Source organism: Suricata suricatta, chromosome 2 (genome assembly GCF_006229205.1).
Source record: "Suricata suricatta isolate VVHF042 chromosome 2, meerkat_22Aug2017_6uvM2_HiC, whole genome shotgun sequence".
Classification (NCBI taxonomy): domain Eukaryota; kingdom Metazoa; phylum Chordata; class Mammalia; order Carnivora; family Herpestidae; genus Suricata; species Suricata suricatta.
The window spans coordinates 37,403,337-37,418,472 of NC_043701.1; the positions used below are offsets into that span (position 1 = coordinate 37,403,337).

At 34.8% G+C, this 15,136-nt stretch overlaps 2 protein-coding genes across 3 annotated transcripts in view; one reads left to right on the top strand and one right to left on the bottom strand.

Annotated features, from left to right (window-relative positions):
* IMMP2L (inner mitochondrial membrane peptidase subunit 2) overlaps positions 1–15,136 on the top strand; it is an 848,590-nt gene that overhangs the window by 405,863 nt on the left and 427,591 nt on the right. The gene's annotated exons all lie outside the window — the stretch shown is intronic.
* LRRN3 (leucine rich repeat neuronal 3) overlaps positions 196–15,136 on the bottom strand; it is a 36,660-nt gene continuing 21,719 nt past the window's right edge. Inside the window, exon 2 of the mRNA XM_029924812.1 lies at positions 196–3,153. Coding sequence (XP_029780672.1) covers positions 668–2,794 — 2,127 coding nt within the window. The 5' untranslated portion in view covers positions 2,795–3,153 and the 3' untranslated portion in view covers positions 196–667. The remainder of the gene's footprint in view (positions 3,154–15,136) is intronic.

The following is a 15,136-nucleotide window of genomic DNA, read 5'->3' on the forward strand; positions in this document are numbered from 1 at the left end:
ACAGATAAAGTGTCCTAAATTTATTTTTGTACATTAAAAATACATAGTTACAAAACCCAGTAAAAGTGTCTTAGCATCCCAAATTTCATTATAGAAAAACACTTTTTAAAAATGCTGTCATTTAAATGACACTTGATCAGATGACATTTCCCAGAAATTATTCTTTATTTAGAAACAAAAACAAGACAAAAGCAATTGATTTTAATCCAAAATGTATTTTTTCTTATAAAAGAGGCCCACATACTCACTGTGTCTACTCTACAGAATTTGTCCATTTTATTACACCACGTGTCAATTCAAGTTATCTAGTCACTGCAAAAACTCGTGGCTAATATGTGTAATACAACACAGGAGGAGGTATTGCTCAGTTCGACTACTCTTATATACTTAAAAAAAATACAGAAATGCTTTTGTCCACTTTAACTGTAGTCCAGACAGAAAAGTTACATGAAAGTTCTAGAAAATGGAATTATTTTATTTGGTTGCCACAGTACCCTTTGAAGCCAGTTAATTAAAATGCTGAACTTGTACATATTTCCCTTCATCAGGAGCAGCATTGGTGAAGCTTAAACTTCTTTCTAGAAAGTAATATTTGTCTGCTTTTGTTTTTTGTCAAGTACAGGTGCAGTCTTATACTTTTCTTTGATGTAGGTTTAGTTAGTTGTCTTTAGGACATATTTGTTGGCACACCTATAACAGTTGCTTTCACTTCCAGTGCTGTACTTTTTTCTTTGCCTGCTTCCCAGAGGTTGATTAGAGGAGGATAAAGCTCACTGAATGCAAAAGTTGGGTTCTGTAAGTAATTCCTCATATAGCTATGTCCACCATCACAGTTCATTTCTTGGGAGAGGCAACTGAAAAGACATATCACACCAATAATCCCCAGAAGGCCTCCAAGGCAGGCCATAAATGTTGTGGTGTTATTCTTTTCATATTCTTTTTGATCAGGGTCCAATCCTTTTGTGGTGACGTTTACACATTGTTTTCTGGTTTTTTGATAGATGGTAGGGATATCAATACAAATTTTATACTCAGTTGATGGGTTCAAATGAGTAAGATTATATACCTTGACATCAGATGGTATTCGAGCACTTTGGGCAGCATGAGAATTTTCAGTCTTGACAAAGGCTGTCCACTTAACGCTGGATTTGAGAATTTTAGAACTTGCTTTCCAAGACACCAGAACTGAATTGGCCTGAACATCTTTTATTTTAATATTTAAGGATTCATTGTTATCCTGGGGAAAAGAACCATCCACTTTGATCATAACAGACTTCAAGTCAGCACCAACAAGATTAGTTGCTATACAAGTATATAAACCCCCTTCTTTGGGGGTTATGTCATTTATATCTAGTGTGCCTTCAGAATGTACATAGAATTTGTCTTTCAGAGTATTAGGTAAGAGTTTTTGACCAGAAGGTGTTATCCAGTAGATTTCAGGCTGTGGCTCTGCAGTAGCTCTACAATGCAAAGAAATGTAGCTCCCAGCGTCTAAATCCAGATTAGAAGGAAAGCTTTCAGGAGCGATAAGAGGGAGACATATTTCCATCATTTCTCTGAAATGCACCTGCCGAACATTTTGGCCTTGGAATTCAGGAGGGTCCACACAAAACAGTGAGTCTGGCTCCATAAATCGAATGTTGGTTTTGTTCATATTAATCCAGCGGATGACACAATCACACCTAATGGGATTGCTGTGTATGCTGATCTCCTTGAGGTTTGGCAGAGACTCGATTGTACCATGGTACAGGGCACTAAGGGCATTGCTGTTAAGCATGAGTGATTCCAGCTTGGGTAGTCTGAAAAATGCATTTGGGTGAATGTAGGACAACCTAGGGTTGTTTGTGGCTTCTATTTTTCTTAAATCTGGCAGGTTATCCACCGCAAGGCTGTCGATAGAAATCAGCTCAGGCATATTATTTATTCCCAACTCTTTTAAGTGTAGCATATTGCTGAAATCACCCCTCCGTATTCTATTAATGGGATTTTTATTTAGATCCAGGAATTTGAGGTTTATAGCTTTTTGGAGAGCAACATGGGGCACTTTAATAAGCCTGTTGTCATAAAAAGAGATGCTTTCTAAGTTTTCAAGTCCAACCAAGGCATTATCTGGTATTTCCGTGAGGTTTATACCAGCTATAACCAGGCTGCGAAGATTGATAAGCGGCTTAAAGTTCATGTCTTTGATTCTGATGATTGGATTTTCCCCAATCATCAGAATCTCCAGATTGGGAAGAGCATCAAACCACTTACTGTTGATCATCTGCAATCTATTTGAATTGAGATGAAGTCGAAGAAGATTATGAAGGCCAATAAAGGCTCCGGGTGAGATTGTAGAAAGCAGGTTGTGATTAATATAGAGTTCTTGTAAGTTGCTCAGTCCAGACAGACATTTTTCAGGCAGCTCAGTTAGTTTGTTTTCCTCTAAATACACAGAAAGAAGCTGAGGCATCTTTTTTACATTAATATTGGTGACTGAGGATAAATTGTTTTGAGATAAGTCCAGGCCAGTAAGGTTTACTGGGAAGTCTATGGAGTATTCAATTTTTGCAATATTGTTAGTCTGTAGGAGCAGAATCTGTGTGTCAGCAGGCAATCTGGCTGGGAAATTTAAAAGACCTAAATCATTACAATCCACTGTAGATGCTTCCATATAAATGGATCTGGGTGTAAACCAAGGCCTGATTTCACATGTACACAATTGTGGGCAATCCGCTTTTTTATCTACAGCTTGTACTAGTGTAGTGATAGCTAGGCCAAGCAGCACATGGATTCGGAGTGGCATGTCCTTCATCTTAGCTTTGTTCTTCAGAAATTTAATGGGCCCTTAAGGATTCCACAGTCACTGCGAGTAAGTTCAGTAAGAGCTGACTGATAAAGAAAATAGTTGCATTTGTCAAACGATGAATGCCATAAAGCCGCAAAGTTTTTCTTCATGGAAATAAGTGCTGGTGTCACGATTGTCTTGTCCAGAGATGTCATGCATATTTGAAAAAAGATCACGATCTCCTCTATGATAGAATATTGATAGACTTTCTGAAGATGGAGTATGTATAGATGGCCACAGGAAATTGAGCAATTCATTTATTTAGGAGTGTAATATTCACATCCCATGCTTGTTCAGTACTTGCGGGAATAGCAGCATGATGCTGACTATAAGAAAATAGAACATAAAAGAAAAAAGAGAAGAATAATTAGTCCAAAGGAAAAAAATACCATAAATCATGCCCATAGAATACCGTGATTGATTAACTAATTATGATTATCTTATATATAATATTTTTTGAGTTTACAGCTAATTCATTATGGTTTGATGACTTTGTCCTTGTTATGACTATCCTTGACCCAGACATTGGAGAAGCTGAGAAATCAAATCTTTAGAAGCTAAAGTTATATTAAACACAGCAAATATGCTTCTAAAATTTTTCTGTTATTTCCTATCTTTACCTGTTTATACTTGGAAATTTTATTATATTTGTCATTCTCTTTGACAATTAGTTATAGGCAAAAAGAAGAAAGCCTTTCAAAGATGATGGCTTGCTTTTTTTTTCCTCTTAGAGCAGCAAAATTGAATGGCTACAAATAAATAATACCATCAGTTACAATCAAATGAGTTAGCCTGTGTGGTTCCTCAGGTTCCCAGGAGACAATATTTAGAAACAAATTATGAAATCAACTAGAAGTAGTGGGGTTTAGCCAGATTTCCCATTGATATTCATGTTTCTCTCCGTAGTGTCCTTTGTATAAAGTGACTTAAATTTTCCAGTATTTGGAAGAGATTAAGGCTAATTTGGAAGAGATTAAGCCTAAATCTAGATGTACCTGTAGATTGTCATCCTTTACTGACATTCAAATTAATGTTTGACTGTTTTATTGTCCCCTGAAAGTAACGTACATCCCATTAGTCACTAAAAATGAGAACGTAACTTTATTACATCAGGAGAACAGCAGATAGGTATTCCTTCTTTTAAGTGGATACTGATGTCTTTAGCACATAAAAATAAGCAATCCACAATCAGGTTGTAGTTTCAATATGTGCTGTGTTTTGAAATACCACACTACTTTGAGGTATGTACCCCATCAGGTGGACTGTGGGTGAGCTCTTCCTACATGTGGAGCAGGCCTGCACTCTTCATTTGTGGCCTATTGCCCACCAGCAGTAATGGTCTGCTGAATAATGATTTTGTAAATACTGTTCTTTCTTTGATCTCTGCCCAATATGGACATTCATATTGGCATGTTGACTTGCTCTAAGATGGGTGCTTCAATGACAGAGATAAGGACATTTGGAAATGCAGTCTCTACAGAGAGAGAGACACCTTTTTATGTAAAAACACATTTGTTTTTTCAAAATTATAAAAAATTTACAGTTAACAGTCACACCTAAATTTCCTCTTATCCTTTAAGAGAGGTGACTTTTATTTTAAAAGTTTAATCTCTACACCCAACATTGGGCTCAAATTCATTACACTAAGCTCAACTGTTGAGCCATCCACGGGCCCCCAAGATGAATCACGAAATCCAGGTAACTACTAAGTTGCCTTGGATTAACAGTGTCTTTGTTTTTCTTTTTTCATTACTTCATCTGTTTATTAATCTAAAATTTCACTTTTTCAATAAAAGTTTTTTTAAATTTTTAGTTGATGTATAGTTGACATATGTTATATTCATTTCAGGTGTACAACATAGTGATTCAATAGTTATGTACATAACAAAATGCTCACCATGATAAGTGTACTTGTCATCTGTTGCCATACTAATTATTACAGTATTATCGCCTATATTCCATATGCTGTACTTTTCCTCTCTGTGACTTATTTATTTTATAATTGAAAGTTTGTACCACTTATTTCACCCATCGCCCCACTGCCCTCCCTTTTGGCAATGACCTATATATTATTCTTTTTATCTATAAGTCTATTTGTTTATTTGTTGTTGTTCATTTATTTTGCTTTTCAGATTCCACATATAAGTGAAATCATTATTTGTCTCTCTCTCTATGTGACTTACTTTAGTTAGGTTAATACCTTCTAGGTCCATTCATATTGTTTGCAAATGGCAAAATTCCATTATTTTTGTTTTATAGCTGAATCCTTTTTTGTTGTTGTTTTGCTTTAAACTGGGCCTTTTAGCTATTATTCCTAATCTATTTCAAGTAGACTCTGAGTCCTTTGAGGAGATAATCTAATATGCTTCCTTCTTCACTGAAGATTCCTGATAAATCCTTGGTCCATAGAACCCTCCACAATCTGGGATCACTCTTCTCTTTCTCTGTGCTTCTCTTCTTCTGCCATTCTGCACACAGCCTTCCCTCTGTCAGTAGAATTCTGGGTACCTCATCCTCTTTCTGCCTGGAATGCCTGTTTCTTTGTTTTAGTTACTCTTGTTCTTTGGCCAAACCTCAGTTCAAGCATCACCTCTCTGAAAACTTCAATATAATCCATCTCATCCAGCTGTACCTGACTGCCCTCCACAGCCATCCCACGGCCCTAGCACACACCTCTGTCAGAATATTTACTTGATTCTCTGCCTCACCAAGTATTCATCTTCAGAGCTCGAGGCCTTCCTGACTTTCTATCTCCAGTTCCTGAGCATGGCAATTAGAATAGTAGATTTTCCAGAAATGTTTTGAATGAATGGATAATTGAATTGTATTAATAAATGTATATATCCATCTTCTCTACATATAATTTAAGCATTTCCATCTGTTTAATTTACTAATTGCAATATTCAGTTGCTTTAACGTGCATAAGTCTATTACACAGAATGCATGTTGACCTTATTACTGAAATTCAAAGATTAAATTTGAGTATAATCCAAAGGAATGTTAGACTTTAAAGAAAAGTCAGTCTAATATATCTGTAGTTTATTCCTTAATTTATTCAGTCAACAATTTAAGAGCACCTTCTGTGTCCCAGTTATTGGGGTAATAGCTAGAAGGTAAAAAAATGACCTGGACATGTTCTCTTCCCTTCTGAAGGTTTTAGTCTGGAGGAGGAAGCACAAGTAGACAATTCATTGTAGAGCTGATGTGGGAGCAATGGGAAGGGTACTTGAATACAACTAAAATTGAAATCTCCTGCCTCTTTCTCCCCCAAATGAAGAAAAGGCCTAGGTGCAAAGCACAAAATGCATTTCTGCATGTTCCCATAAATCAGTCAATTGAGAACTAAGAAAGCATCACTTCTGCCAATTAATCACTTAAATTAACTTTCTCCAGCAGAGTAGAGAGGCTTATATCCTTATAGTAACTAAAGGATTAAAAACATTTAAGATGAAGCCTTCTTTTTGGGGATGTTAACTTACTAGTGCCACCTTTTATTTTCAAATTATTCTTCTATTTTCTTAATTGTATATCTTTGTTTAATTAGAAACTTTTCTATAATCTCATTTCATTGTTTATACCATCATATACCAGAAACAACCACATTTTAACTAGATTTGTTCTGGAAACTTTTGGAAATCTGAATTCTTATAATAGTGAAGAAGTTCAAATTTTATTTCTCCAGATCTGTAGGGAGAAATTGTCAGTATGGAAAGCACAATAGAAGATGTGGAAATTTTGCCTTTCTTCATTGTAATATAGATTTTTTTTCATGTCTTTGGAAATGATTATGATGCTTTTACTAATGCACTGTTTGGCATAGATTGTTTGCAGGATAGTAAGGCAGTTATAATAGATCTTAGTACTTCATGGTTGTCAAAGCCTTTTCTTATTCACTGTTTATTTTATGTTAATAATAACTTTGTGAGTTTGACTGGGAGGTAAATGCCCATTTTCCATTTTTTTTTTATGCAGGGGGTATGTGAGACTCATCAGCCAGAGATCACACAGTTAATAAATGATGGGTGATATTAGAACCCAGGTTTTGCCTTCAGGCTTGGGAGTTCCATCTAATAAGCCAAACATGTAGAGAGATGAGATGACATAATTTTAACAAAAGGGTACTGTAGTGATTTTATTCCTCAGCAGGACTATTATTACTTGGTCTTCAGCTTTTCAATTAGAAAATTAATTTTATCCGTCTACTAACAGTGACTAGTGTGAGATTCATACTAACTATACTTGCAAAGGATGAAACAAAATGCCATTACATGACAATGAGAAATATGACTGTCAAGAGAATACATATGTCTGGAGCTGCTGGTCAATGCTGTTACTTCATTTTAAAAAATGTACTCGGAAATACAAATTATGGATCCGCAATTTGGAGGCAGGCAAGTCCGGTCAGGGTTCTTAATTACTATAGTCATTATAAATGGTAGGTTGACATTACTGCGTTAGTAGAGATTGTGTTATCACGGGAACCAGACCTCTTGAGTCTCACGGCCCTCAGCATGATCTAAGCCCCGAATCCTCTCTGCGGGGTAACTTTTCCTGGATTCATTCTTGGGCACTTCTCATCTGTGTTTGCATTTCTTTTTTGCCCTTACTGAACATAAAATTGTTAGACATTAGATTATTAGATTATCTTTGTATTAGATGTGAGATGACTGGATTATTATTTTCTTATGAGATTATGAGATTATATTATTAGAGTCTGTGCTCCACTTACTTTTGATTTGGTTATATTAGTACATTAGTACACTCCAGTGTAGGAGTAATTAAACAAATGTGTGCAAAATAATGACTCACAAATGTGTCTTTCAATAATTTGTATTGGGTAATAGCATATGGAATAGTGATGAAAATGACTTTTTTTCTTCCTAAATAATTGCCAATAAGTAACACAGAACAGAATAAAGAGAAACCAATACACCCCCAGATTTTTACAGATTTTTTTCTTATTGTCTGTTGGTTAAAAAGGAGAAATACCACAAAGTATCCATTGGCAAAACAGAAAATGGTTCACTTTATAGGCAACAATTTAAAAACATAGTTGTTCTTTAAATCCACATGAGACACTGGTCTCTGCTCTTGGCCATGTTGGAATTTGGGCTGAATAATTATAATGGAGGTACTGACATTAGTAGAGATTTTTATTTGTTTTTTTATATGCATATGCACAAAAATTTAAAAAATATTAAGCTAATTATATCACTAAAAATCAACTGACCAACTTAATCCCATTTTCATTTTTCAAGAATTTTAATGCCATAAACCCTCTTACTTTTACCTTTCCTCTCCCCATCTTTCCCTCTCCCTCATTTCCTTTTTGAATACATTGAAAAAATAATAAACTCTTTGAAGAATTATTTTCAAGCTTAGAAAGCTTTCATTAAATAATTATTTTTAGGTACTTAACTAATTAATTATTGGTGTACTTACATAACATCCCATATCAATATACTGGGAATATTTTTCTTCTAAAATAAAAGCAGGAAAATTGTACTTCAAGAAGTCAACTTTTCAACTTGAGTTTTAACGTTTTTAGGACTGTTGCTTGCTCTGGAACCTAGCATAGGGACTGGAACATAAATCTTCGATAAATATTATAATGTGAATGGGTGGATGCAAATAGATAACATGTAGGTCAAGTATCTTATTTTTCTTCCTTAAAGTATAGTATATAGGCCATATACAAACTATTGTTACTAACAGTGTATACCTTGTCATTAAATGATTCCCATTTTTTATGGTGAAAATTCATATATATAGTCATATTCATCGGCGGTAAGAACTAACTCATAACTATTTTCTTTCCAGTTTTTTTTAAGGTAAAACTATTTTAGATGATCATTTTTATACTATCTTTGAGTTTTAAAAGCAACTGAATCTTTTATATATTAAAGTAAAATAAATTATAATTGAATATTATAAAAGCTCAGAAGATAATGTTAATGAAATGTCACCAGGAATGAAAGCTGACATCTCAAGGATGTCTTTTAAATGATTTGAATGAATGAGTCCTACAAGTTCAATGTCAGCCCCCATTAGAGCTTATCATTTATTTACTCTTTCATGTATTCTTCCATTCCATCTCTCCAGAAATATTTGCTGAGGGCCTGCTGCATCAGTCATGTGCTTTCATCTATAATCTCATTTCATAAGATTCGTAAAAATTGAAACATTAAAAATTATTTTTCATTGACATAGTGTAATCTGACAGTTAAGGCTCTTTTTGTGTAGGGTTGGTTCAGAAGACCTTTTAAAAAAAATTTAAAGCATTTTAAGATGGGGGATTTTCTAAAAAAATTTTTTTAAGTTTATTTTGGGAGAGATGGAGAGAGGGAGGATCTCAAGTAGGCCTCACAGTGACAGCATGACTCAATCTTACCAACTGTGAGCTGAAATCAAGAGTCAGACACTTAACCAAATGAGCCATCCAGGTGCCTCAAGTTGTGGAATTTTCATTCAACATATGTCCTTTGTGCTTTTTCCATTTTTTTCACAATATATTTCATTTTTAGTATTGGCTCCCCCATGTAGATTTTGCCTGAGGGAGAGTCAAAGTCCTAAAACATTTTGTTTCAAATTATACATACAATATATATGCAAGCAGCATGAAACTTTATAGTCCAGGATATTAATAGAAAGAAATTTTGGGACTCCTCAAATATTAGAACATTTTTAATACCTGTGGATACTCATCATAACTTGAGATTTCTTTAACCTAAAACTAGAAATTGTCTCTAGACATAATTATATGTGGAAACTTTTAGGGCAAAAGTTCATTATTCCTTAGCTTTGTCTATTTTTCATCTCTTAAGAAACATTGAACAACTACTTTTTGGCATGCACTGTTGTAGACACTGGTAGTCAGCAATAAATCAGACACACTATCTACTCACCAAGTTCTCAGTTATCCAAGGTGTAAATACCTAGGATTGCTGTACAACAGAGTTGACACAATAAAAGTATATGCACTGTTCTCCGATGTAAAAAGGAGGAGATGTTCCATCCTATCCATTCGATGGAAGCAACCTGAATGTTCTGTGTTCTTTTATGATGATTATTTTAAAAATCAACTTAAGTATACTGGGGAAACATGGAGAAGAAGATTTAAAATCCACTATCTTTCAGATGAATTTTTACAATGCTAAAGCTTGAGTACAAAGTGTGCCTTCTTTCCTGTACCTCATTATGTGTATTATAAAGACTACAGAATATGAAGAAGAGAAACATTTGGATATTTAAGTTCAAAAATTGGTGAAGATAGGAAGTTGCCATGGCTACATTAAAGCCCAGTTTTTCCTTTTTTTCTATAGCAAATTGCTAGCTAAGTTCATTTGTATAAAGAACTTGAATTCTATTTTCCCATTATCTGGCTTTATATCTTTGTTGTAAGCCTCAGTCTTTTTTCAGTTCTAATGGAAGGTTCCATATCCCAAAGGTATTGTTGAATTATACTAAATGCATTCCTATAAAAGGGTATTCATTTTGCTTTGAGAACTATTTATTTTCCAGTTGTTCAAAACTAATTGTTTGAATTTGTAGCTCAACTTCAGGAAGTAGATAATGGTAACTATTTAGAATATTGGCTGTGAGAGTATTCATTGGTTGATAAAAAAATTATATAGAGGAAGAAAATTTGCTTTGTGATATGAAACATAGGTCAGGTTTACTAGATGATTTTGTAATTGTGGACAAGGCACCTTATTTTCCTGTTCCTCAAGTTATAGATCATTAAAATTTAGAAATTAGTTATATGACAGTTAAGGTTCCTTCCCTTCTAAATGTATGTATTACTCTGTGAACATGAAAGGTTTTTAAAAGATGTCTAAAAAATGGTTGTGAGTAAACTGATTTATTCAATTTTAATCTTTGCATTTAATTGATCACCGATTTACAGTCAACACTCTAGTCCTGTATCATTAACACATCAGGGTCAGTGAATTTAGCCATTAAGTTTTTAAATGCTATCAGATTAATTACCTGGGGTTATTCCTATTTCACTTCATGTTTATATCTACCCAGTAGCAAATGAAAAATAGAGTTACTTTAGTCATCCAATTAAGGCATGCTAACTACTAGTTAAATAAATTGCCTGGATTAAGTCCCTTGGTGGAAAACTGAGTTGTCAGTAACTATTAATATTGATATATAAACAATATAACCATTATGATTGAAATGGTTCTATATATAAAACCATTATGATTGAAAGATAGGGATTTTTGATACCATTGAAGTATCAAGTACCTAGATATATTTGGTATCATGAAATCAGCATATTTTTAGTGTCACAAATTTTTAGGTGGAAATGGGTATAGGGATCCATTTGGTGCTCAACTTCATTTCAGCTGTGAAACCTTTTGTTCACATTAAGCCTTACCTATATTTACATTAAGCAAACCACAGGAAAGAAAATCTATTCTGGTTACCACAGGGGATAGGATGGTATAGGAGGGTGGTCAGGCAGACATCTAGAAAAGTCTAGATGGTACCCCACTTGGCTTTCCTGCTCATAGCATCTGATCCTGATAGGGCTCCAAAGACCTCAGTTTCTGAAGAATCCATCCCCTCTTAGAAATAAAGAAATGGAGACCCTCAGAGGTGAAGTGACTCATGCCAAGGTGGTTTATTCTGGGGGACTCTTGAAACTTTGTAAAGACTTTAGGTGTTCTTTCTAGTACAGGTTCCCCCACCATCGTCCTGTCTATAGGCCTGCCACAGTTAGGACTGTTTCTCTTGGCCCGGACTAAATCCAAATTGGCTTCTCTCCTTGCAAGGTGGGAAGAATCTCTAAGTGTTGTGTGATAGCACTCAGCCTTCATGATAATTATTAGCTACATAATGGATGGGTCAGGGAAGAAGGAAATGCTCAAGAAGAGGACAGGTAGAGCAGTAGCATTTAATAATAAACAGCAATGGCAAACATGTCCCATGTGCCATGGGCCTCATTCCTTACGTGAATTTCCATAGGTGATCCTCATGTCAGCTCTTTTTGCAGGCGCCATTATTATCTTTACTTTATATACAAGGCCAAAGAGGTTAAATCACTTGCCAGTTTACCCTCCCTCAGATGTACATTCAAATCCCTTCATTTTGCCTCTAAAGCCCATACTTTACCTTTAATCTGGCTAAATTCATTAAATAAGGAGGCCCTTAGACTGAGGTGGCCCTAAGGCCAGGGGTCCACATAAGCAAACCAAAATCGAAGCTGTAAATACTTTAAGGTTATGAAATTGAAACCAACCAGGAACAGCCAAGTAGGCTTTAAACTATAACCGATCAATAATTCTCTTTGCTTCTACACTTTCTCTATAAAAGTCTCTCTCCAAGTGCCTGTCAGTGGAGATGCCTAAGCATTTTCAGTGAGATACTGCCCTACTGGAATTGATTTAGGCTCAGATAAACTCTTAAAATTTTATTATTCCTCAGTTTATCTTTTAATACTCCTAAGCTCTACTAACTCTAATGTTTATTAATGTAGGACCTGTTATCTTATTATCTTTTCAGAAAGGCATTTCCTCCAACTGGGTAGGTACACTGTTTTCTGTTATTTGTTTCTCCTTCTCTGATTAAAAAAAAAAGTTTTATGCAAAGGAAATTTTTAAGGCAGCCGAGTGTTGCAGAAGTGAAACTAGAGTAAGAAAACTTGTTTTCTGAGTCGAGTTTGCTGTTCCATTCTGGTAAACCATATTGTTCTCTGAGTTTTAGGTCCTTGCAAAATGTGGAGTACAGACAAAATTCTCACTGTTGCCTCCAAATTAATTATTAATGTTCATCGAAATCCCACAGAGGTTTCTTATACAGTTGCCATTAGGCAGAAGTCTGTTAATGAGAGCAAAATTATTTTTGTTACTGTACAGAATTTAGGTACTGGAATGTAACGTATACCCATACACTTAATGGCTACTATCACTGCTGCTGATTTCCTTAGACTCTGGCATTTTCAGATTCTGAGATCAGGTATTTTGAGATTCTCAAACTAGCTTAGATTCTTTCCTGTTGCTTCAACAGGAATAGCTACAGGTACAAAGGGAAAAAAAGAAGAGAGTAGATTTGATATTTGGTATGCTTGTCGTGTTTAAGACCTTATATTTGAACGTAGAGAACATTCATGCTGATCTTAAGTCATGTACTATTTCTATCCCTTATGAAATTACGCTCGCGATGAATTTCTTTTAGAGAACCCCAGAGTAACTTAAATAGCACAATCCTTTTTTTCTCCCAAACCTTAAAATATGCTTTTAGGCAGATTTTGAGGGAGTCTTGGGCTTTTTATGCTTTTTTCTTTTACTGTTTTCAGATTTGAGGCTTTTGCTACATGAGGGGATCCATAGGAATAAAGTAAAACAGGAAAGGATAGTTTTCTTTAAAAAATAATTCCAGGGGCACCTGGGTGGTTCAGTCTGTTGAGCATTGACTCGACTCAGTTCATAATCTGGTCCCTGATACTGAGCCCTGTTTCAGGCTCTGTGCTGAGATTCTCTCTCCCTCTCTCTTAAAATAAATCAATAAACATTAAAAAATAATTAAAAAAATAAAAAACAATTCTTAATGTGGCACCTCCAAAGCAGGAGATTTGTGGAAGCTAGTTATATGATACCTACAATTAAGAAGGATCATTTTTAGTGCAGAAACTCCCCCTTTATAATTTTCTTTTAGAAAGTGGGGGATGAAATCTGAGTCTCAGGAGTGTTTCATATTGGTGTAGTGATTTCTGTATACTCACAAATTACCCGCTTGTAGTGATACTGTCATTTCTCATTATGAAAAGAATTCTGATTTGTATTTATTTTTAATTATAGGTTTTGCTCAACTGAGCACTTCATTAATAGCATTATATGTGAAGTTGATTTCTGTACATGATTAGCAAAACAAATGATATTTCTAAGACAGAACTTGTCTCTTTATGCTTGTTTTCTATGAGAATCACTTCATGTATTGAGGAGCTCTGCAGTGTAATGTAACAGTACTCCATTCAGCATCTTGTGAGAGCCAGTGGAGTCAGCTGCCTGATTTGCTTTTTTACCATCTATTTAGAAAAGTTTATTTACTTACTTATTTTGAGAGAGAGACACAGAGAGAGAGAGAGAGAGAGAGAGAGAGAGTACACATGAGTGAGTGAGGGGCATAGAGAAAGAGAGAATGCCAAGTAGCATGGAGCCCAACACAGACTTGATCCCAGGAACTGTGAGATCATGACCTGAGCAGAAATCAAGAGTCAGACCCTCAACCAGCGTAGTCACCCAGGCACCCCTTAACTTCTTTTTTAAATTATTATTCGCTTGTTATTTAGCATTTGTCAAGTGTAGGCCTCTTTGCAAGAAAAGCACTCAGTTATGCATTAACCTTAACATTCACTCATCTTAGACTGTAGTACAATCATCTTATTTTCCAATTTGGGAAACAGTAATGGAAACCTTGCTTCAGGTTATAATTGAACTATAGATCTCTATTTGGATGACTGACAGTACTTTATTTTTAATTTTTTATGTTTATTTTGAGACAAAAAGAGAGAAGGAGGCAGGGAAGGGCATACAGAGAAGGACAAAGAGAAAATCTCAAGCAGGCTCTGCACTGTCAGGTTAGAGCCCAACACAAGGCTCAGACTCATGAACCACAAGACCATGACCTGAGCCAAAATCAAGAGTCAGATGCTTAACTGACTGAGCCACTCAGGTGTCCCAGTTTTTTAAAATTTTATGACAGTACTTCAGCAGCAGGGTATTGAAAGCATGTAGACCAAGAATTGAGAAAAGACCTTGTGATCTGTAGAGACTTCATTTCTAAAGTAAGATGTCTCTTACTTGCTACAATTACATAATTCTTGTTAAATTCAATGCTATTTCACTATATTGCATTGTACAAACAATATTATTAATAAAGAAATTTACATGGAGATATAATATTTTCAGATTTCATCATGTTTGTTTATATTTTATATGTCTATCAAACTATGGCATATATGAGGGTTCTAATTTTACTAAGATGAGAAGTAGTCTAAAAAAGGATTCTGAGTACATTTACAAACTCATTGAGAACTTTGAGATTTTTTTACTTCTATCTCAGGAACAATGTAGGTATTTTTATGGGAAAAATAATTATAATTATTCTATTGACAAAATTCATTTGTGCACATATATGTCTATATAAAGATTCAGTTCTGTTCAGAAAATCTTCAGTGTGAATTGACTATCCTTTTGTACTAAAGTTTCCTATTTTGTTCCAATTTTTATTCCTATCAGTAGAAGTTTAGGGTAATTGATTTAGTTTGGATGCATTTGTATTTAAAAATTTACATGGATT